This window comes from Eulemur rufifrons, chromosome 5 (assembly GCF_041146395.1).
Source record: "Eulemur rufifrons isolate Redbay chromosome 5, OSU_ERuf_1, whole genome shotgun sequence".
Lineage (NCBI taxonomy): Eukaryota > Metazoa > Chordata > Mammalia > Primates > Lemuridae > Eulemur > Eulemur rufifrons.
This window is the reverse complement of record NC_090987.1, coordinates 11,178,882-11,203,590: the sequence shown is the minus strand read 5'-3', so window position 1 is coordinate 11,203,590 and position 24,709 is coordinate 11,178,882. Positions and strand designations below refer to the sequence as shown.

General features: G+C 34.1%; 1 protein-coding gene across 1 annotated transcript in view; it reads right to left on the bottom strand.

Moving 5' to 3' along the window:
* Window positions 1–24,709, bottom strand: part of PIGN (phosphatidylinositol glycan anchor biosynthesis class N) — a 91,676-nt gene that overhangs the window by 5,638 nt on the left and 61,329 nt on the right. Inside the window, exons 22-28 of the mRNA XM_069467927.1 lie at window positions 21,830–21,932; window positions 20,120–20,206; window positions 17,241–17,296; window positions 16,875–16,950; window positions 14,892–14,965; window positions 11,698–11,740; window positions 9,518–9,570 (exon numbers count right to left, since the gene is read on the bottom strand). Of these exons, the coding sequence (XP_069324028.1) occupies window positions 9,518–9,570; window positions 11,698–11,740; window positions 14,892–14,965; window positions 16,875–16,950; window positions 17,241–17,296; window positions 20,120–20,206; window positions 21,830–21,932 (492 nt within the window). The remainder of the gene's footprint in view (window positions 1–9,517; window positions 9,571–11,697; window positions 11,741–14,891; window positions 14,966–16,874; window positions 16,951–17,240; window positions 17,297–20,119; window positions 20,207–21,829; window positions 21,933–24,709) is intronic.

The window sequence follows — 24,709 nt, the reverse complement described above, 5'->3', positions numbered from 1 at the left end:
CTATCCCATCCTCTTATACCACTGATTTTTCCCTCTTTTTGGTGAGCAAATTCTTTACTATATAAATGTGTAATTTCTCTCATCCTAAAAACAAACCAAAAACTCTCCCAAGTTCCCATAGCTCCCTCCAGCACCATACTAATTTAAGGCATCTTAAATTTGGTATATCCAAAAACCTGCTCTTAATCTCCCACACCTTCCTTCACCAAACTCACTCCTCCTAAAGCCCTCTTCATCTCTGGAAATGGCTTTACCATTCACTTAGTTACTCAAGGCAAAAAAAACCTAGGAGTCACCCTTGATTCTTTTCTTTTCCCAGTATATCTAATCTATCAACAAATTCCATCAACCTCTCTTTCAAAATATTTTCTAAGACTAGCCTCTTGTCACCATTTTAAATTGCTAAACTAGTCTAAGCTGTCATCATCTCTAGCTTAGAACATTCCAATAGCCTCTTAATCTCCCTGCTCCTCTCTTGATCCCTCCAATATGTGCTTCACACTGTGGCCAGAGTGTTGTTTCAAAAATGTGAAGCAAATAAAATCACTTCCTGCACAACAGTCTAATGCTTCACTTTACACTTAGAATAAATTCCTAATTCCTTACAATGGCCTTCAAGGCCACAAGTGATATCAAATGACTACTCTCCAAACTCTCTTCCTACCATATTTCTATTCTCACACTATTCTAGTTACACTAACATTCACGTTTTCAAAAGTGCTTACAGACATGGGGAAATGGTTATTATAGAAAGCCAACTTAAAAAAAAAAGTATATGTTTTTACATAAATTAAGGCTTAAAGGACATAAATCAACATGTTGAACAGTGGTTCTGTCTGAGACAAGGAATTATGAGTGACTTCTTATTTTTTTCTTAATGCTTTCAGTAGTCTCTATACTAAGCTTTTGATACATTTCTTTTTATGTGATGTTTACAAATTATGCTAGATTTAGCCACAGAACTCTAAAGCTGACTTCATAATTACCACAGAAATCTTCAACTCTATTCTGCTTTTGAGGCCTCAGAGGATACTTCAAAATCTATACCAGTTCCTGAGATTAAAATCCTCAATCTAATAAACTGGATATAATGGTCACAACTTCTTCATGTTATGAGAGTGTTTACTCCCCAATCCAGGGACTAAAGCTTGGAATCACAGGTGAGATGAGTGAGGGAGTGCAAACCACCCAGCATACAGCCTGAAGATCAAATCCAGGAAAGCTCAATTTGACCTTGGTTCCATGGGGGAAACCAGGCAAGGAGGTTGGGAGCCAAGTAGATGAAGAAAAGCAATAAGAACTGTAAAATATTTAGAAAGAATAAACAAAATGTGATAAATTCATACAACGGGACATTATTCAGCAATAAAAAAGAATGAAGTACTTATACATGCTACAATATAAATGAATGCCAAAAAAAATTATACTAAATGGAAGAAGTTAGATGCAAAAGATTACATATTTTATGATTCTGTTTATGTATTTGCTGGGCTCTGTGGCTCACACCTGTAGTCCCAGCTACTCAGGAGGCTGACGCAGGAGCATCAGTTGAGACCAGGAGTTCAAGACCAGCTGTGGCAACATAGCTAGACCCTCAACTCTAATTCAAAAAAAAAGAAAGAAAAGAAAGAAAAGAAAAGAGGAGGAATGTCCACAAAAAGCAAATATGTAGAGACAGAAAGCAAATTAGTGGTTGCCTGGGACTCAGGATGAGAATGGAGATAGACTGGAAATAGGCAGGGGGGAATTTTTGGGGTGATGGAAATGTTCAAAAACTAGATCGTGGTGCTGGCAGCACAACTCCATAAATTTGTTAAAAATCATTGAAATGATTTATAACAAACATTTAAGTCATTTAAAACCTTAAAGTAGATCGATTTTAACCTATGTAAATCATACCTCAATAAAGTTGTAAAAATTTTAGGAAGAAATAAAAGATTACATGCTAGCAAGTGTTAAATTTTGCTCTCATTTCTAGGCCAAAATGTGAAATCTGACTTGATCTCTAAACAAAAATGTTTTGTAAAATCAGCAGGTGATCCATCTTCAAGTTTAATGGAAAGTTTATCTATAAAAGGTATTCTACAGATCACTTATTTCCTTTCAAATGGCCTGAAATGACTGACTCTTGGCTCATTTAAGCTGACATTACTGGCAGGAAACAGTTGTGAAGCTCATCATCTTCATGCAATTGAGCCATAGGCATCCAGCTTGTAATATTTTGCATCAATCAAGTCTTGGTGTCATCTCAGCATAGCAGAGTTAAAGGAACATCAAATTTCAACTTGAAATGAGTTCAACTGTTCCCATTCTCCCCCATGACTATTTTGACATCATTTAAATCAGTAATTCTCAAGGTGGACATGTGTGTGACGGAAGAAGGAGACAGTGCATGTGTGTGGAGCCACACACAGAATTGCCAGCCAGGACTTTTCAACCTGCACGATGCGTGATAAAAAGTTGATTATATTTTTCCTTAATCAGGGTGATGGGCAATAGAAGCAGGTCATGTCTGTTAGATGTACTGGGGCAGAAAAAGGTTCAGAATCATTGATTTTAACGAATAAAGCTTGGTATTTGTTGTAAGAGTACAGACATTTTATGGCACTTATTAATCACATTTAGGATATTAAAAAAATTATTAAATAGAATCATGAGTTTTCATTATATCTAAAGAGAAATGATACTTTCATTGTCATTTGTATTTTAATAAGTTATAACAACAGTGCATGTAGGAAACAATTAAAATCCAAATGAACAATGCTATTAAATCAAACTGCAGCTCAAACTGATGATCCTGACTCTATTCACCTCCCTACAAATACATTGAGAACATAAATTTAAGTATATGTTTTTATAGTTATGAAAATTACCTCAAAGGAATTTTTCTTTAGTTTTAAAAATGCACTTTCAGTATGCCATATAAAAGGCAATACTCTGTAAAGTTTATGACCTGCTATAAATGAAGATAAAGTGTAAAGATCACAAGAAGAAAATACTAAATTAGCTCTGTCAGCTGAACACAATTTTATGGCCTGGGCAGGATATTTTTCACACGGCTGTTTAAAAAAAACACCTGATGCCACAGGTTCTCAAGAGAAACTCTAAACTTACACTAGCATCTTCAGCCGAGTATACTGACTGCAGTGTATTCTTTTCTAAGTCTCAATTTATTTTTTGTAAAATCTGCTCTGAAGATGCATTATGCATATAGAGTTCTATATCCATAAACAGATGTACTAGATATACTGCCTAATGCCCTAGTAATGCATGCAATCTTTATTGTTAAAGAAACTATTACTTATTTATTAACCTGAAAATAAAAGGTGACAAATCTCTCAGAAGAATTCTGAAAACCCACTGCAGTAACCACAACAACGCCATAAAGATTACAGATACATGCCAGACTACATTCATGGGGCTAGTTAGCACCCACTCCTCTCTAAAGCTCTGGGATAGTCTCACCATTTCAGCATTCATAAAGCAATAAAATAGTGAGGACAAAGGGACAACTTTCCATGCCTTTTATTCATAGGCATGGAATGGCTGAAGTTATTAACTATATTACTAATATGAAGGGGGTTAGAAATAAAATTTGTCACAAAGGGAAACCACTGCAGGAGCACAATTCAAATAACCCTGGTCAAATAACTCACTAAGGGAACTCTGCCAGTAAGTATATTATCAGCAACATCTCAGCTTTTCAAATATACTTTCACTTAGGAATAATTATAAACCCAAAACTTAAAAACAACACTTTCACAACTGCTTTCACAAATAGAAAGCAGAAAAAAAAAAATACAATAATGGAAGTTTTCATATGTGAACCCTATACTACGGTGCTTTTGTTTTGAATCTTTTTTTCTTTTTTTTTAGATTTCTCCCACCCCCTCAGCTTGTTTTGAATATTGAAGTATATTTTTTCCCTACTATCCAAGTCATTTCTGGCAATGTTTATGAAGATGCATGAACCACTCCTGCCCACTGGACCAGTACCACATGGTTCACAGAGGCAGTATATGCCATTACTGCTATAAAGGACACAAAGACAAGATCTTAGAATTCTAACTTACCAAAAGCAGCAACAATGAAAACCTCACATTGCAGCATCAATCAGGGGCAATTCCATTTAGAAAGTCTAAATTCACTAACTCAGATTTCATTTTTGACTCTCCAGCCTGACCTCTCTTCCCCAATTCCCCTCCCCTCTGCAACCATCTTCCTTTCTTAAAGTGGGGATCTTCCAGATAATATAAAAGACAAGACAAACAGAGCAAAGAGATATTTCAGCAGGAATGACCAGGAGAGTATGTGAGAAATTTATGTGGAGTATTTCAGTGCCCTCAGTCTGATAAATAGAAATGAGATCTATCTATGGTTCCTTATTATACCTGCCTTCAAGAAGTTTCTCAGAGCCAGCACCCCATTTTACCTATCTGTGGGAGTTAGACCCCTGATCATGAAGCACTGAGAATAAGATAAACTATGGTTTAACATAACTTATTGACTGGCTATGCCTTTATCGTCTTCCCATCCACTTTGGATTTTTAATGTTGTATAGATGGGGACGTAATGATTATATCAGGACAACAGGCATAGACCACGACTGTCCCAGGTAAACAGGACATATGATCACTGTGCATATAGGGCAACTCTCATTATAAAAAATATATTATCACAAAGTATTTCTACAGCATATATTTTATCCTGTACAGCATTAATTAATTATATAGTATTTTAATATGTATGCATACATCATTTATAGTACTGAAAGATGGAATTTACCATCCTTTCCTTATGGCTAGTACTGCAGAGTAGGGGTCATCAAAGCATTCTCAGCCTACAAGTGCTAATGCACCATCCTGTTTCCCTTGGTTTGAATGATGTTCACTGTTTTATGCCTTTGTAGTCTCTTTTTATTCTTATTAAATATTTTATGCTCTTTATTCCTATAATGGCTGTGTAAAGGAATGCAAGGAACAAGGCTGAAAGGTACCACACAAGTGCCAAGAAGAACGTTATGCTAGATGTTAAAGGCAAGTTTTGCAATGGCTTTTTAAAATGCACCAAGCCAATACCGGTAACAAAAGTAAAAATAAATAAGTTGGACTATATCAAAATGAAAAACTTTTGTGCATCAAAGGACATAATCAACCGAGTAAACTGCAGAGTGGCAGAAAATATTTGCAAACCATATATCTGATAAGGGGTTAATATCTAGAATATATAAAAAATTCCTACAACAAAAAAACAACAAATAACCCAATTTAAGAATGGCAAAATGACTTAAGAAACATTTCCCCAAAGAAGATATACAAATGGCCAACAAGTATATGAAAAGATGCTCAATATGAGGTACCCAGAATAGTCACACTCATGGAAACAGAAAGTAGAATTGCAGTTGGCAGGGACTGGGAGGAAAGGAACATGGGGAGTTGTCATGCAATGGGCACAGAGTTTCAGTTATGCAAGATGAAAAAGTTCTGGAGATTGACTGCACAATGATGTGAATATACTACCTACTAAACAGTATATTTAAAAATGGTTAAGATAGTAAATATCATGTTATGGGTATTTTACCAAAAGTTTTTTAAAAGGAAAGAAAAGAACTATTAAGGAGAAAGAAGGTAAAAGTTGGCAATTTGGCTTTGTGCAAAGTACTATGACACGGTGAAGGGCCTTGCAACATCACTGCAGCCTGGGAGATCCAACCTTGAAGGAAATAGGAAAAACTATGCCGAGAGGTACATAATGATTTCAGGGTATCAAAACAGAACTGAAGAGTAGTTGCTGAGGTACGATGCCAGGAACACATAAGGACACTTGTAATAACCCTGATAGTGCTGGTTCAGGTAGCATCTCCATTTCCAGGCACACATCCCACCCCACTCCCCACGCCATGGCATAAAAAAGGTTGTCAAAACTCCTAACTCCTAGGCAATCTTGTGGAAGTAACATCTAAAATACTGAAGCTCAAATAAAACCAAGGAATATAGTTCTTCACTTATATGCTAATGGAATGTACACTGCAGCTTTGTATTCAAGGTTCTCTAAGTTATGCCTCCCAAGGATGTTTTTTAGAAATTTCTTTATCTAAAACCTATGGTTTCTGAAATCCAAATTATTTATCACGCATATGTAATGGAGTGTTTTTTTTTTTTTTTACCTCTATAGCTTTGCTTATGTCCATTCTGTCTGTCTAAAACACTCGTCCCAAATCTCTAAGTCCCCTAATTACGCCTTTCATTCAAGGCCCAGCTCAACTGCATTCAATTGCTTCTCCCCTGAGAAGCCTTCCTTACCCTGCAAGGCTGAGACAGGTGCACTAAGTGTTGCAATAGCCCCTCTAAGTACCTATGAGACAGACTACTTAGAACTTCCAACATTGCACCATATCACCTGCTCACAGGTCTGTTTCCTCCTCCAGTTTTGAGCTCCCTGAGAGCCCAAGACTGTGTTTCTCATCCCCAGCAACTGGCCTGGCATACAGTTGGTGCTCAATAAATATTTGCAGTATTGACTTGAGATCATGAATATGAAAAGGTGCTTTGTACTATATACATGTTATCAACAGTAATAACAGTAAAAATTTTTACTTTGAAGAAAAAATATGCCAAGTAAAGATAAATCTCAAATTAATCAGAGAAAATCTGAAATTTTTAATCAGTGCAATATAATTAAATAATGTTATTCATAAATTAATGATGCATCTTCCTGTGAAAATATATCCTTTTCATTCCTTGGCACCTCTTTAGAGCCAAACCAATGTAGATTTCTCCCATCAAAAAAGTTTCACACCAATGTTCACAGCAACATTATTCACAATAACCAAAAGGTAGAAACAACCCAAGTATCCACTGACAGATGAATGGATAAAATATGGTATATACATATAATGAAATTTTTTTCAGCCTTTAAAAGGAAGGAAATTCTGACACATGCTACAACATAAATGAACACTGAGGACATTACCCTAAGTGAAATAAGCCAGTCACAAAAAGACAAAAACACTATGTGATTTCACTTATATGAGGGAGGTAACCACAGTAGTAAAATTCATAGAAACAGAAAGTAGAATGGTGGTTGCCAGTGGCTAGGGGTAGGGAGAATGGGGAGTTAGTTAGAATTAGTTAGGGGAATGAATTTGGGGAAAAAAAGGCAAAAGGATCAACTTTGTTTTCTTTTTTTCTCAAAGAGAAGAAATTTAGCAGATTATGATGATCACCGACATTCAAATCACAATACAGAGGAAACTGACTTTCTTCAGCTTAAATTTTAAATGTTACAGGTATCGCATGTTAAAATGTTCTCATATTAGGCCAGGCGTGGTGTCTCACACCTGTAATCCTAGCACTCTGGGAGGCCGAGGCCGGTGGATTGCTCGAGGTCAGGAGTTCGAGACCAGCCTGAGCGAGAGCGAGACCCTGTCTCTACTAAAAATAGAAAGAAATTAGCTGGCCAACTAAAAATATATATAGAAAAAATTAGCTGGGCGTGGTGGTGCATGCCTGTAGTCCCAGCTACTCGGGAGGCTGAGGCAGTAGGCTCGCTTAAGCCCAGGAGTTTGAGGTTGCTGTGAGCTAGGCTGACGCCACGGCACTCACTCTAGCCCAGGCAACGGAGTGAGACTCTGTCTCAAAAAAAAAAAAAAAAAAAAATTCTCATATTAAAGATTCTAAGAGGCAGATAAATGATTACATGAAATTTAAACCACCACACAAAATTCACACTGCAATTTGAGTAGCCTTATTTTCATAAACAGAGATTGACAGATTAAGAAACCATACAAGGACACTGGAGTGATCTACTTTGAAACCCCAGAGCCAAGCAATTTCTCTTACATCTTCCACTGTCCTTTAGTTCTCTCCAGACTTAACATCTATCCTCCTCCCTACAGTCTCCCAAGAAAACACTTGCTAATGTGTTAATGCCAAGAATTGAAGAGATGTGAATTGCTACTTGCTATGCCTACCTCAAAATCATACAGATACCTTCTATACTAAGATATTTTTACTTTTTTTTCACTGCACTCTTAAGAACTTTTATGTGAGTATAGTCATGTACCACATAACATTTAACAATGGACCACATATACAACAGTGGTCCTATAAGATTATAATAGATTAGCCAGGTGCAGTGGCACATGCCTATATCCTAACTACTCGGGAGGCTGAGCGAGGAGGATCACTTGAGACCGGAAGTTCAAGGTTACAATGAGCTATGCCACTGTATCACTGCACATTAGCCTTGGTGACAGAGTGAGACCCTATCTCTAAAAAGTAAAAATGTCCTCTGGTAGCTCTGTGGAAAAGAAAAATAAAATAAAATAAAAAGTAAAAACAAATTTTAAAAAAAGATTATAATAAGGCTGAAAAATTCCTGTCATCTAGTGACATCATAGCCACTGTAATTTTGTTTTGGTTCAATGCATTACTCATGTTTGTGGTGATGCTGGTGTAAACAAACCTACTGTGCTGTCAGTTATATAAAAAGTATAGCACATACGATTATGTATAATACATAATACTTGATAATAAATGACTATGTTACTGGTTTCCATATTTACTATAGTTTTTATCATTATTTTAGAGTGTACTCCTTTTACTTATTTAAAAAGAAGTAAGCTGTAAACCAGTCTCAGGTAGGTCCTACAGGAGGTATTCCGGAAGGCACTGTTATCACAGGAGATGACAGCTCCATGCGTGTTGCCACTGAAGACCTTCTAGTGGGACAAGATGTGAAGATGGAAGACAACAATATTGATGATCCCGATCCTGTGTAGACCTAAGCTAATGTGTGTTTGTCTTAGTTTCTAACAAAAAAGTTTAAAAGTTTAAAAAGTGAAACAAAAAAAATTTTTTTAATAGAAAAAAGCTTATGGAATAAGGATTTAAAGACAGAAAATATTTTTATATAGCTATACAATGTGTTTGCATTTCAAGTGAAGTGTTATTACAAAAAAGTCAAAAAGTTAAATAAAATTTAAAAGTTTATAAAGTAAAAAAGTTACAGTAAGCTAAGGTTAATTCATTATTGAAGAAAGAAAAAAAATTTTTTATACATGCAGTGTAGCATAAGTGTACAGTAAAGTCCTAGGTCATCACATTCACTTACCACTCTCTCACTGACTCACTGAGAGCAACTTTCTGTTCATGCAAGCTTCATGCAAGCTTCAACTTCATGCAAGCTTCATCCATGGCAAGTGCCCTACACAGGTGTACTGTATTTTAAAAATCTTTTATGCTGTATTTTTACTGTACCTTTTGTATGTTTAGATATACAAGTACTTGCCATTGTGTTACAATTTCCTACAGTATTTAGTATAATAACATGCTGTACAGGTTGGTAGCCTATGAGCAATAAGCTATACCACATAGCCTAGGTGTATAGTAGGCTACACCACTCAGGTTTGTGTATGCACACTCTATGATGTTCACATAGTGACAAAATCACCTAACGGCACCGTTCTCAAAACATATCCCCACTGTTAACTGATGCATGACTATATATACTATACCTTGTTCCAATATCAAGCCAGCTGCCATAATCCTTGACCAAGAAGAAAAAATGCTGTAAAATAAAACAAAATATGGCTCCATTAAAAACAAAGCTAGTTAGATTCGGTCTAAAACCAAAGTTGTTTTTGGATTGTATATTACAGATTTCTAACCCTTCAGAACCACTATCTGACTGGAATCAACAAAAATATTCCCTTTACTAAATTTTTGCTCAGATTAAAATGAGCAATAGTCTAAAATCCAGAAACAGAATTATCATTCAATTAAATGGACACAAAAGTGATATCTGTGAATAAAGAAGAACCAGCCAACTTTTGTAAAAGACACTAAATAATACCAAAGATGTTAGTGAAAGAAGCAATATCATCCATTCATCAACAAATATTTGCTGACTGACTACTATGTACTGATAAATTCCCCCTCACAAGACATATGATCTAGTGAATGATTCAGCAAAATTATCAAGCATGTGTGTATGCATGTGTGTGCATGAGAGAGAGAGAGACAGAGAGACAGAGAGAGAGAGAGCACACATGCGCATGCAAAAGAGGAGTAAGCATTCTCATTAGAAAACACAGGCAATTATGGGAGCACAGAGGAAGGGGTACATACACTGACTGGGGTAGAAGGGAAGGCTTCCCAATGAAAGGTGAATTCTAAGTGAAAATCAGGAGTCAGATGACAGAGGAGGTTGGGGAGACAGAAGTGTCTGGCAGAGGGAATAGCTTGTATAAACATTGAGAGTCCAGACAGAGCGTGGTAGGTTCAAAGTAAGGCTGGGGTAGAGAAAACAAGGAGAGAGAGGTGAGAGATGATACCAGTCAAGTAAGCAGAAGCTAGATCACAAATGGCTTTGCAAATTAAATTAAGCAGTCTGACCCTTTGTATAAAATTAATCAGAGAATTTTAATTCTCTATTCACGTCTTGCTTATTTGCCACTTTGTGAGCAAAAATTAAAGCTGCTTTGTTCTTACATTGTGTGTGGTCAATTTCAGAATATATTGGACACATAGTTCAATATAATACCAAAAATGCTCTTATCTAAAATTAGCGACTAGGAATCTGATTGGGAAGTTACCCTTATTAGTGCCTGTAGTCACTTGTAGCATGGGATGTTATATGGTAAAGGATTAACCTTACTCAAAAAGAGCTCTGGCCTTTGTTCTCAGCTCCTGAGAGGTCATTTCTTGGTCCTTGGGATGTCATTCCCAGTAGAAGTTCTGCCTGGGGCCTTGGCCACCAGACAGTCTTTACAATTGATTTATGATTGGGGCTTTGAGCCATGTGTATTGGTTCTACCCCTGGAAGGACTGAAGACTAAAGGTCAGCTGTGTGGGCATTATGTGATCAAGCCCCAGTAAAAAGTCTAGACACCAAAGCTCAGGTGAGCCTGGCTGGCAATACTCCGTGTGTACTGTTACACATCAATACTGGGGAGAGTAATGCTGTCCTGACTCCACAGTGAGAAAACAACAGATGCTCTGCATTTGGTGTCTTCCTGGATTCTGCCCTATGCGTCTCTTCCCTTGGCTGATTTTAATCTGTATCATTTCACTGTAATAAAGCATAACTGTGAATATAAGTGTTCAGTGAGTTCTGTGAATCCTTCTAGTGAATTATTGAACCTGAACCTGAGGGCGGTTCTCGGAATCCCCAAACTTGCAGACATAAAATACATTCTTCTTTTTGTTAACGCTCTTCACTCAGAACTCATTTATTATAGCTACATGTTCATAATATCTTCCCAATTAAAAAGCTGTATTTCCTTTTTCTTCCCTTCCCTCCCTCCCTTCTTTCCTTTCTTTTTTAATCTCATAGAAGGGTTAAAAATCAATATTTCAATCAGAAAATGAAATATGATATAAATCTAAAGTTAGCTTTTTCTGTTAATTTCTTTTGAAAGGTTCATTTGAGATACAAAGCAACATGGAATACTAGGTATAAAATGACAGATTTGAATAAATCAAGTATTAAGAATTTTGATACCTTAAGAAGAGCACTCTTACTGCATGACTAATATAAAAAGAAAGTCATTTATATGTGTAAATTATGCCAGCACTTAAAACTCAATATCTAAAGATTTCACGTACAGAAACACATTCATATTTCTCTTGATTAGATTAACTCAGCACTTAAGTTTCTGAATCTTATTCATACTGATTATCCAATATGCCTTACCAAAGCCATAGTGTCTGATATGATGAGAACGATGAGAAAAAGGCTGGGGAAAAAAAATTTTTAATTACATATAATACAACAGGCACATTTTTCAAGCACATTAAAATCCAAATAAGAATAATCAAATAACCCAATATTCTGTTAGTATTTTTGCTTCTCAAAATATTATTTTCAACAAGAGTTCTTTTCACATCATCATGGGTGACTGTCCCTTAGATGAGCTAGAGTTTAAAAATGTATTAGAAAACCATACATCTGAAAAAGGACTAATATCCAGACTCTACAAGAAATTCAAATGAATCAGCAAGAATGAAACAACCCCATTAAAAAGTGGGCAAAAGACATGAACAGGCATTTTTCAAAAGAGAATATATAAATGGCCAACAAACATACGAGAAAATGCTCAACATCAGTAATCATCAGGGAAATGCAAATTAAAACCACAATGAGATACCACCTTACCCCTGTCAGAAAGGCCATTGTTAAAAAGTCAAAAAACAATAGCTGTTGGAGCTGATGAGGTCAAAAGGGAATGCTTATACACTGTTGGTGGGAATGTAAATTAGTACAACATCTATAGAAATCGGTATGGAGATTCCTGAAAGACCTAAAAGTAGACCTACCACTCAATCCAGCAATCCCACTACTGGGGATCTACCCAAAGAAAAAGGAGTCATTAGATCAAAAAGACACATGCATTCATATGTTTACTGGAGTGCAATTCACAATTGCAAAGATATGTAATCAACCTAAGAGCCCCCCAACTAATGAATGGATAAAGAAAATGTGTGGGGGTGTATGTGTGTGTTTGTGTATACCACAGGGGAGCTAAGTGATGGGTATACATGGTCATACAAAATGGTATAATAGACTTTAGAGAGTCAGAAGTGAGGAGGGTGGCTAAGGGGGTGAGAGATCAAAAATTACCCATCAGGTACAATGTATACTATTCAGGTGATGGGTACACTAAAAGCCGTGACTTCACCACTATACAATTCATCCATGGATCAAAAGCCCACTTGTATCCCTAAATATATTGAAATTTAAAAAAAAGTTATTCAACACTGAGTATGTATTGCAGTGGAATGAATAGGACATGAATTATGATTTTTTAAATTACACTTTGAGGAAATTGTAGTCTCACATGCAATTGCAAGAAATAATGCAGAGGGATCCATAAATTATTGTTATTTAGAAAAGTTCATTTTAAGTCATGCAAAATAAAATAATGCTAACATAGTTTTTCTACTTCACTTTGGTGCAATACTTATTTTAATGAGTTGGAATAAAAGCAGTTAGAATCCTCTCACTGGTTGTTATATTCAACTTATCTTTGGGATTATGGACCTAATAAACAAGCATTGGTATAATCCCCACCCATATCTTAACACTTAGGCCTTTAAGAGCTGTAAGAAAATGTTTAGTAACATAAATAATGAGACTGTAAAAATGTGGGCAGAAAGAAGAGATGACACCAGTAATATTTTACAAGTGGATCTGGCAATGAGGAATGGATAGACTTTGGCTTGTATGATAGACTAAATAAAGGAAACAGGATGAGAAGCTAGTTTTCAGGAGGAGGAAAAGAAATCGCTGCGTTCAATGTGTGACAGATTAAGTTTAAAGAGTCAGTGTGACATGCAAGGTTTTAAAAGTTAAAAGAGAAGATTTTTATAAAGCCTCAATTTTGTCACCTTTGCCTCAGTTCTCTACTGTTATATTTAGTTTTTCATTGCACTAGTTTCAGTATTGAATTACTGTACACACACATGAAAATATAGGGATACACACGCACACACTTTGATGAGCCTTCTATTCTCATTCTACATGTCCCCAGTTCTTATTTAAACGTTAATTAAAATCTCTTTTAAAAAGATTATCCACTAACAAAGATGTAGGAAAGTACTTGTCATTCACCAGTGTTTCACAGCATCTAAGTAACCATCTTTTATGTGATATTGACAAGGCATAAATGTTCTCATTATTAAATTCATGTAAATATCTTGCAAAAATATACTAAACTAAACTAGAAATGAGATTTCTACTATTTTTAAGCAGCAGCAGAAAAATTTTTTATTATGGCATATGCATAATAATATGCCAAACCCAGTTCTAGCTTCAACTCATCAAGAATAACATGCAAATTTATGCTAATATTAGTTATTTCTTTCAGCATTGAATATGCCAGCTTGATTCAAGAATAACAAAACTGCTGGGAAGCTTCATATTTATATCAAGTGTTTTTCAGAGTCCCTGTGCTGATGAGGCAATTTTATTGGTTAAAAAAAGCAAATAGTTGAGTTGACAGCTTCTCTTCCATAGTCTTGATTGCTTAAGACTGACTGCTCCAGAAATTCCTCAAAACTCAGAAAGAATACTTCCCACTCTATTTGTCAAATGTGTAGACAACAAGACTGAGAAACTGTATAAATTATTGACATTTAGAAAAGTTAATTTTAAGCCATGTAAAATGAAACAGGGTTAACAGATTTGTCTAATACATATTTAAGAAATAAGCCAAAAGAAAAGTTAGAATGACATCCCCTGTTTTTTGTAAGCATAGTTATATCTATAACAAACAAGAAATTAACTATAGTAATTTAACATTTATGTTTTACTGTTTTCTAAAGAGGCTCTTCACTAGTTTGAATAATTTTTTTTTTTTTTTTTTGAGACAGGGTCTCTTTCTGTTGCCTGGGCTAGAGTGCAGTAGTGTCATCATACCTCACTGCAGCCTCCAACTCCTAGGCTGAAGCAATCCTCCTGCCTCAGCCTCCCAAGTAGCTGAGACAACAGGCGTGTACCACCACACTTGACTAATTTTTTTTTTTTTTTGTAGAGATGGGGTCTTGCTATTGCCAGGCTAATCTCGAACTCCTGGGCTAAAGCCAATTTCCCACCTCAACCTCCCAAAGTATTAGGATTATAGACGTGAGCCACCATGCCCAGCCTTGAATAATATTCTATTAATATCTTATTGCTAAGAAAGCATGTTTGTTTGGTAGAAGCCCTAATCAACTAATTTCCTCTAATGAAAACTGAATTCTGACTAAAAGGGTGAAATAGTTCTCATTTTTATAAATAATCTATATTAGAGTATCTTATTATAACAATCACATAAAATATCTTTAAATGTTTACTTTCATTTCCTAAAAATGCACAAATCCAATGCTTCTTAAACTAATGCATCTTACCTTTTTGATGATAACTGAGTAGTTAACTGAACCGCTTCAAAAGCACACATAACAAGAACAAAGGGGATTAAAATCTGTTTAAAAGAACAAATGATGCCATGAGTAACTGAAGCATTTGGAACACTTTTTGAAAAAAATACTATTTCTATTTATACAAATATTTTTAATTTCTCAAGTAACATATATACTAGCATAGAGCAAACACTGCAATAAAGGCATGATAACAATGACACATAAAATAGTGATGAAACTGATTTAAAATTCTACATTAATAACATGTAGTAAAAAAGACAGCAGACACCAATAAATATCCCAAATAAAAGCCTATTGCAAATTCTGTTCTATTTAACTCATTCTAATAATTAACGAGAATGTTCAAAAGATTCCAAGAGGGTGTGAAAGGTACCGAATGCCCAAATCAAATAAATTAGGTAGATTGATAATTTCTTCACAGATCCCTGAGTCCACATGGTTATTTGAAACTATAACACTATAAACATGATCCAGCTGCTTTATCACCGCTTTTTGGTTTTTTAAACATATGAATTTATTTCTGATTATGAAATCCATACTCATTGTAATAAATTTGGAAAAATATAGAGAAAGGTATAATAAAAATTTTTGTTGGCTGAAAATCCATAATCCAGAGCTAACATTGTTAATATTTTAAGGTATTACTTTCCAATGACCAATTTTTAAAAATACATTTACTTGATGTTTCTAAAAAAAGGAGGGCGATATGGAAAATAAATGCTGTTTAAAACTATAAAATTCTTTTTCAAGTGAAGGACATATGAATAAAATAGAACTCAGGAGGGCCCTCATTTCTGAACAAATAAGTCAACAAAAGTCAAGTATACTACATCATTAAAGCTTACTGAATCATGCTGGAGATTACGGATCTTGTATTCTAATTTTGAGCTTTATATTTCTTTCTTTTTTCTTGTTTTTAATCAAAGGCCCATGGTCTTTAATAGACTGGGAAAAGGACAACCACAATTTTTAAAAATGTCAATGAAAATTAAGCAAATAATAACATGTTTTAAAATAATTCAATAGAAAATGGGACATGAGAAAATGTTGAATCTCTTTTTAACATTTCTTAAACTTACAGTTGTATTAGTGTAATAACAAAAAGTAGATATTAATTCTATTAAGAGAACAAATATCTTTAACAATTATTACTTACATGATCTGAACAGAAAGTAATCAGATTTTAGGCAGGTATCAGTTACTTTATTTAGCTAAATATATACTAACTACACAAAATGTGCCAGGCATTATGGTTAAGGGAATTTGGTAGAGGGACTAAAACAAGCATAATGACTCTAGACAGGAAGGGGAAGAACATGAATTACATTTCACTGGAGAGTCTAAATCCCTGGGAAGCTGAGGATATGTTATTTTCTTTGTCTGGTCAGCACCTGGGTGGTGATTGGCACATTATTGAACATAGCACTCAATGACATACTTGTCGAATGAATAGATCAATTCCAGGTACATGGATTAGGAGAAAAGATAACATGTTGGCAATCTCACAGGTGGGGATCATGGGTTCTGGGAACCTTAGAATGTTGAGCAGCACTGCAGTTTTGGTCACAGCTTCCCCACAGGCTTTAATCACATTTCCAGGACTAACATGGAATCCTTACTCTTTTATAAGGTTCCATTTATATGCATGGGCCAGTCAGTGTTCTATTCTAAATGGGTTAAGTCACTGACTCATCACACAGCCTTGGAAGGTAGTCAAATGGGTTTCAGAGTGAAGCAAAAAAATTAACTGTATTTTGGAGTAAGGGCTCCAGTTCAGAATGGTATCAATGCCAAGTCTGAAAAGGTATCTTCTTTCCATTGCTATTTAACTGTGTCACAATGACTTTATAATATAAATGTAACACAATGTTACATAATCTTAATGTCACAATGTATTCATATAATCTTAATCAACAGCTTAATAAAAAATAATAAAATAAGAAAACTAACCTTCCACATCATCAGGGCTCCCATCATAAAAGGACTAAACACAGTCAGAAAACAATAGACAGAGGCAAGGTCAAAGCTAGGGAATTATAACAAAGAAAAAGGATTTAGAATTCACGCCATAACTTTAAATGAATGTTCTGCTAAAAAGGATGTTTAAATTAATTCTCTCTACTTTTACTAGAACACAAGTATATAAAAAATTATTATGAAGCCACTAAAAGAAACAAGGTAGATCTGAATATGCTGATACATACAAATCTCCAAAATATATCATTCAGTATAAAGGCAAGGTACAGGACAAAAGGTATAGAAGTCCCAATTTGCATTATTTTTTGGTTACAAAATGCTCTTTTCATTTAAAATTACCTGTTAATAGAAGCTATATTTCCAGTTCCAAAAAATGCTGTCACTAAGAAAAAAACCTAAATAGAGTTAAGGAAATGGCAAAACAAATCAGAATTCATACAAATTTCGTTTCATTCAGAAAAGATATGCTAATTCTATCATGAGGATAATTTGTCTTTTATTTGTACACTGATCATGAAGTGTTTTAAATGAGTGTTCCATCATATCTCCTTATGAATGCATTTTGAAATAACCTTAGGAAGGTTATTTTCTTCTTCCCTAACAAGAGCAAGTTGAATTGTGTAGTTGGCTGCTAGCAATTTTTTTTTTTCAAAAGAAGAATGTGGACTAGTGCATACCACAGACATTTTTAGCTGAAAGACATACTTTTAGTTCATATATGTTTGCTGTGTTCCCAGTATATGTAAAACACATGCTAGACTCTGAAACACTCAGAAAGAAATAAGGCATCATGTTTTAAAATAATTGAATAGAGAATGACACATCAGAAAATGCTGAACATCTTTTTGACATTTCTTAAACTTACATTTGTATTAGTATAGTAATAAAAAGTAGATATTAATTCTGTTGGTGTTCAGAACTCACTACTAGTAAAGTACTTAAAATAGTGCCTGGCCCATTGAAAGAGCCCGATAAATGTTACTTATTTTATTATTATAGACACACACACACAAAAGTGCTAAAGCAACACCAGACAGGAAGTATGAATCATGACAACTTTCAGTGAAAAAGTGGCATTTGAATTGGTGAATTGAGCCTTAAATGTATTCATGGATCCATTCATTCAACCAATCATCTAACTAACCACCATTTATTGTCTAGTACATGTTGGAGACAGAGCTAAGCACTAAGAACATAAATATAAATAAAATAGTCTCAAAATACTCATATGGTGACTAAGATTATGACGATATGTAGAAGTAGAGGAGAGACATTTTATGGAAAAGAAACAGTCCAAAAATAAATGACATAGCCAAGAAACAATAAATAGGTGTGATAAGGGCTTATATTAAAGGATACAGTGAAAGATGAATCAAGAAACATAGATGCGGCCTGCCAGAGAGAGTGACTTTAGTGAGGAGAGGCAGTTGTTAGTCAGTTCGGGACATATATTTGGTGATGCCCAGCAGAAGGCTGGACATGTGGCTCTTGAGGTCAGGAGGGAAGTCAAGGCTGGAAAAATAGATCTCGCAATTGTTTGCACAGAATGTCTGTCAAAGCTCTAGGAGAAGATGGCATGAACCAGGCACAGTAAGAGAAGGTTAATGACTGACCTTGGAGAAAAAAATATGGTTCAAGATTAGGCAAAGGAAGAGGTATTAGAAAAGGAGAATAGAGATGATAATAAAAAGCTAAGAAGAGAACTTGTATTGTGTCCTGGAAGTCAAGGGAAAAGAAAGAGGAAAATGAAGAGAGTTGAATGTTATAGCGTGGTTATACAAACTGAGTGAGGAGTGGGGAACGTGCAGCCTCCAGGCTACATGTGGCCCTCCGTATCCCCAAGTGAGGCCTCTCAACCAAATCCAAACTTCACAGAACAAATCCCTTTATTAAAAGATTTGTTCTGTAAAATCTGGATTCAGACAAAAGGCTGTACTCAAGAATCCAGAAGCCCACATGTGGCCCCAAGGCCACAGGTTCCCCACCCCAGAATGGACATACATGAAATCAGTATCTTGAAGAGATATGCACACTACCCTATTCACCGCAACATTATTCACAGTAGCCAAAACATGGAAACAATCTAAATATTCACTGATGGATGAATGCATAAAGAAAATATCTATATATATGTATATACAATGGAATACTATTCAGCCTTAAAAAAAGAAAAAAGAAAATCCTGCCATTTGCGACAAGGTGGGTGAACCTGGAGGACGTTATGCTAAGTGAAATAAGCCAGACACAGAAAGACCTCACTTATAAACTAAAATAGTAAAATTTAGAAACAAAGAGTAGAATGATCATAGCCAGGGGCTAGGAAGAGGAGGAAACTGAGAGATGTTGGTCAAAGGGTACAAAGTTTCAGTTATGAAAGATGAATAAGATCTGGAGATCTAACGTACAGCATGGTGACCATAGTTAATGCTATACTGTATACTTGAAATGTGCTAAGGGAATTGATCTTAAGTGTTCTCGTCACAAATAGAAAAAAGAAAATAGTAACTATCTGAGGCAATAGATATGTTAATTAGCTTGATTACAGTGATTATTTTATAACATATATGTATATCAAAACATCAAGTGGTACACATCAAATATAAAAATACAATTTTCATTTGTTAATTATACCTCAATAAAGCTGAAAAACTAAAACAAAAATAACAAAATAAATACTTCTCTATGAATTTCTAGCAGCTGGTCAGTCAACCTTCCCAAAGAGAGACTTTATTGTGCTATACCGTCGTTTAAACTTCTAATACTAATAACTTTCACAATATTGCTTCTGATGTGATCCAAAAACTCTTGTGAGATAGACATTATATAATGTGAAGTTAGCATAAAACACACATGAAAAATAATTCTACGGTGAGGGTAATTAGATTGGAGTTGGGAGTTGAAAGGGGGCTTTACCCTTAGCTGTAATGTTTTAATTTTTTAAAAATATATGCATATGTGACAAAATACTAATTGTTGATATTTTGAATGGGAGGAATACATACACACACTCACTTGTTATATTATTCTTTATACTTTTCTATAGTTTAACAAAATTTTTAAATGTGGACTATATGAGAAAACTACAGTTGAGAGAGAGGTTAAATGGCCTCTAAGGTAACACCACTAGTTAAGTGACAGGCAGAAAAACCTTCCATGTCTTCTTACTTCATTAAATGAGAGGTTGCAGCTCTTAAAACAAAAGTCTCAACAAAGGATACAAGGAAAAAGGCCCTACGGATGTCATCCAGATAGAGCTGCCGAAACTGAGTTATGTCAGTATTATAGGAGAATTGGATACTGGTGAGCTGTAAGATAATAATAAAAATGTTAATGCACAATAACAGCTTACTTCTATACTCAAAGGCAACCTTATAATGGCTAAGTTACAATAGCTAGAAACATACCCTGTGCTGACAAAAAAAATCAACAATAAATCTTTTCCTATAGCTTAATTATATCTTAATAAAATGTGCCAAAAGGTAAAATATGTTGCTAACAATATACAGAACAGAGTTGTACTGTTGATATATGTGTAATAAAAGAATTGGGATTTTCTTATCCTATATAAATGCTTCACTTTTAAATCCCTATATAATTTTTCCTTCTTCCTAATCTTCTTGAACCCAAGTATGGTATGATATTAAAAGGCATGGTAAAATCAAATATTTCTGTTTCTTTGTTCCTCTGTTAATTCTATTTGCAGAGAAATTATTTTCTTCCTATAAAAAAGCAAAATATTCCTGTCTTTAGTAAAATAGAAAGTCGTTCAACTCCAACAAGACGGGTGCACTCTTGCTTCATTCTCTTCCCCCCAAAAAAGAACACTGACAGGTAAGTCCAAAGGAAGACATTCCCCATTTTCACCCCCCATGTAATTTCCAGTAAGTTCTTGGACTGTTAATAGACTTTTCTAGAAAAAAATAGGCTTCATTTCTGTTAAAAAATAGAATTTAAAAAGTAACACAATGATCCTCAAACTGCTGAAATATTTAATATTAAGGACAATCTCTGATTATTTACATGAATTTGATCAAAACTGTTTTTCATGTATTGTTTTAATGTTCTAAGGTTGAAAAAGTTAAAAACCAGTAATTATTAAATATACTTTCATAAAGATTTTTCTTTATTGAAATTAATTATTCTGAATTATCAATTACTCCCCTGTAAACTCAACTGGAACCCATTAAGGAAGGATCTACCATGAAGGTGTTTTTCTGCAATATCATTTTATCTTCAGTAAAATTGTAAATATTCTATCACTAATTTCTTAGAATTATCTTCAGTTCTAAATAAGACAAAAGACATCAATTCAACTCTCTATCTTAGCATGATAAAGGTATCCTCAAAATTGTGTTGGATGTTAGCCAATTCAAAGTATATCATGTTGCAAAAGCAGTCTAAGATCTGGATGAAGGCCACAATCATTAAGGCAACAGAATAAGCACCTGGGATCAGGATGACTAGAAAGAGAAAAACAACAATGGGAATTTAAATGTCACCTTATGATCAAATTCATAAATTGACTTGTGACAACATAAACATTATTCTGACTAAAATAAATTGGTGGAAGGAAAAATTAGATGTGCAAACAGAGGAAAATAAGATAAAGAACATTCTCTTCTCCTCTATCTCTGCATCTATATTGATGTTTTTTATATTAGTGATGCTCAAGTAATCACTAAGAAAGGCCCAACCTATGTATTGCCAGTAAAACAATAAAATTGTGCTTTTCTATGATAAGCAAAAATTTTCCTTGTAAATTAATTGTTTAACTTAATTACTATACCAAGTAAAATTTACCAAAGTTCTTCAAACGCTAAAATTTTAAGTAGAAAGAATTTTTGAGGAAATAACATTGCAACTTCTTTATAGGATAGAGAATATTTTAATATTCTCAAAGAAACACAACAATGATTTTGACACACTACCTTCTGTTTACAGGAAACACCAGATCGTTGTAGGGTTTCTTGTTCCATGTATATCCAAACAAACATCAAACACGACAACACTAATGGAAAGAGAGCTTCGTACCTAAGGGGTGGGGATGGGGTGAGGTGAGGGGAGTAGAAATGAAAAGAAAAAAACATTAAAATAAATAAATATGCATATTTATACTGATAGATCTTTCTCAAAACAATTTTGATAATATTTAATACTTCTAAGTCACAATATTATTAATACAACATTTAAAATTTCTATGCTTTTCAGAAAAAAGTAGACAAGTAATATAAATTTCAACTCCAACATCACTTTTTTTGAAATGCATTAAATCTTGAGATAATTACATGTTTAAAATAGTAGAGATATTGAAAAATCATTCATAAAATAAACAGCATATATGCATAAAAGAGAAAGAAAATATTAAGACAAAGGTAAAAAGATAATTCCTGAGGTAAAATGATTAATATACATACAAAAACCACAAGATGAACATTCCAAATTTTCTAAAAAAATGGGCAATACAGGAACACAAACATAAAAATTGTTTGACCTTATCAATAACTTATATAAAAATTAAAAAAATAGTGAGATATTATATTTACTTATCACATTTATAAATATTAAAAAAAAGTATTGACAAGAGTGCAGTGAAAAAGGAACTCTCATACTCTATAGGAATGTAGACTTTCTGGAAGGCCATCTAATACTATTATATGTATCAAAAGTCTCAAAAATATTCATATACTATAATAATGCCATTTCTAGGAATTTACCTTAAGAAAATAATCAGACATATATACTAAGATTTCCTCATAAAGATGTTTGTTGTAATATTGTTTACAGAAGGGAAGAAATGCTCATGAGATAAAACAATAACAGCAGACTTTTTCTAAACCATTTCCGCTTAGTTTGGGATAAATGTTCCACCTTGGTACCCAAAATGCTCTATTATAGTACTTACACTGTCTTAATCACATGTTTACTTGTATGCATCTCCTACTAGTTTATAAAATGAGTCTGTGTTTATGTGGCCACCCACCACTGCTGACCTAGGTAGGTCACAAGAAGTATTTGTTAAAGGAGTTATTTACCTAATCAGAAGTTACAAAACAGAGCAAAGCAAAAGAAAACCAAATTTCCATTTTGACTCTTTCAACTACTCAACTCCAGATACACCATGCAGCACTAATTTTCTAAACATGAGAAAGCAAAAGAAAGAAAATTCTTTAAATTCTACCACAGATCATAAAACTAAAATATTGAAGACTGGGCAGAAGAAAACATTTAGGTTTGAGAAAACATACACAAATCACTTGGTATATAAGATTCAGAATGTCTAAGGATATGAACAGATACTACATACATGAGAAAATAGCATTAGTTAAACAAGTACAGAAGACTGTACAAAGCAGTACCATTTTTGGCCTATTAAAATAGCATTTGATATTCTTATTTAAAAATGAAAATACCAAATACTGTTGAGGATATGATGAAATAGTACCCCTCCTAGTTTCTTGGAGATATTATAAATTGGCAGTGTTCTTAAGACAATTCAGAGTTAAAAAAAAAAAGTTCATAGCCAATGGCCCACCTACCCTATACTGAGACGTGAACAAAGGAAAGAATCTAAACTATGTAAAAAGCTAATGAATAAAAACACTACTTAAAATATTATTTTTTAAAAAGTGAAAATAAATTTAAAAAGTAGAGAAATGACTAAGTAAATCAAGGTGAATCCACATCATGAAATATTAAATATCTATTAAAATGGTAGCTAAGAGCCTATAAGCAACCTGGAAAAATGTTTCTAAAATAATGTTAAGTAGAAAGATACAAAATAGCACATGTACTGTGATCACGTCTAAGTTGAACAAACAAACACAGAGCTAAGCATGAAAGAAAACACCAGAACATCAACAGAAGAAGTAGAGTTAATAAGTGATTTTCTTTCTTATCCTTACTTTCCAAAATGTGTTGATACTACTGTTACAATGATTTAAAAAAAATGGAAAGCAAAGATTTCAAATGCCTGTATCCTGGCCATTCTTTAAAAGTCAGTTCAACTTCCACAAGAGTCCTTGATGGCACCAACTGAAACTCTTTCTCTTGTCATGCAATTCACAACTTGACTAACTCACAATAACTTAACTGTTCCATTTTGTAATTGTCTAACACTGTAAAATATAGTCCTTATTTTATAGCAGCTTATAACTCTATTGTATACTGGTAGTACACTAATTATTTTTTCTGTATGTCTGCATAGTGCTCAGGACACTGGAGATGTGAAAGAAAAAGCAATTGTTGATTAATTGAATAAAGGTGCATACTCTGAGCAAAAGGGGACCATAATTTAAAAAAATTATTTGCAGTTATATATGAAGCTATTTTTTCCTAATATATAAAAACATAAATTTCACAGTTCTGCAAACAGTGCTACAGATTTACTTTCTTTCAAAAACTATGCACTACGATCACTTTCTTTTATAAATGTAGATGAATAAATCAGATAAAGACAATCTTCCTATGGGACTTTATGTCTTAAGACAATCAATATTTTGTATAAAGTCTGCATATCTGAATTAATAAACTGAAATACCAATGAAATGTCATCACAGTCTCAGAGAAAACATAACAAAAACCTTACCAAATTAGGATCTGCTGGTTTGGTCTCTGTGCAAATTGAATAGGGCTGACAAGGCATTTAACTTTGTATTATAGTTTGCTAAGCAAAGGGATAAGGTAAACAAAATTTCATAGGGAAATGTTTAACCATCTTTAACCAAGAGAACAAACGATTTTCAAGTACTATAATAGCTTTCATTTGCATAAAAATAATTAAGTGCTGATTAAAAATGAATCTTCTTTAT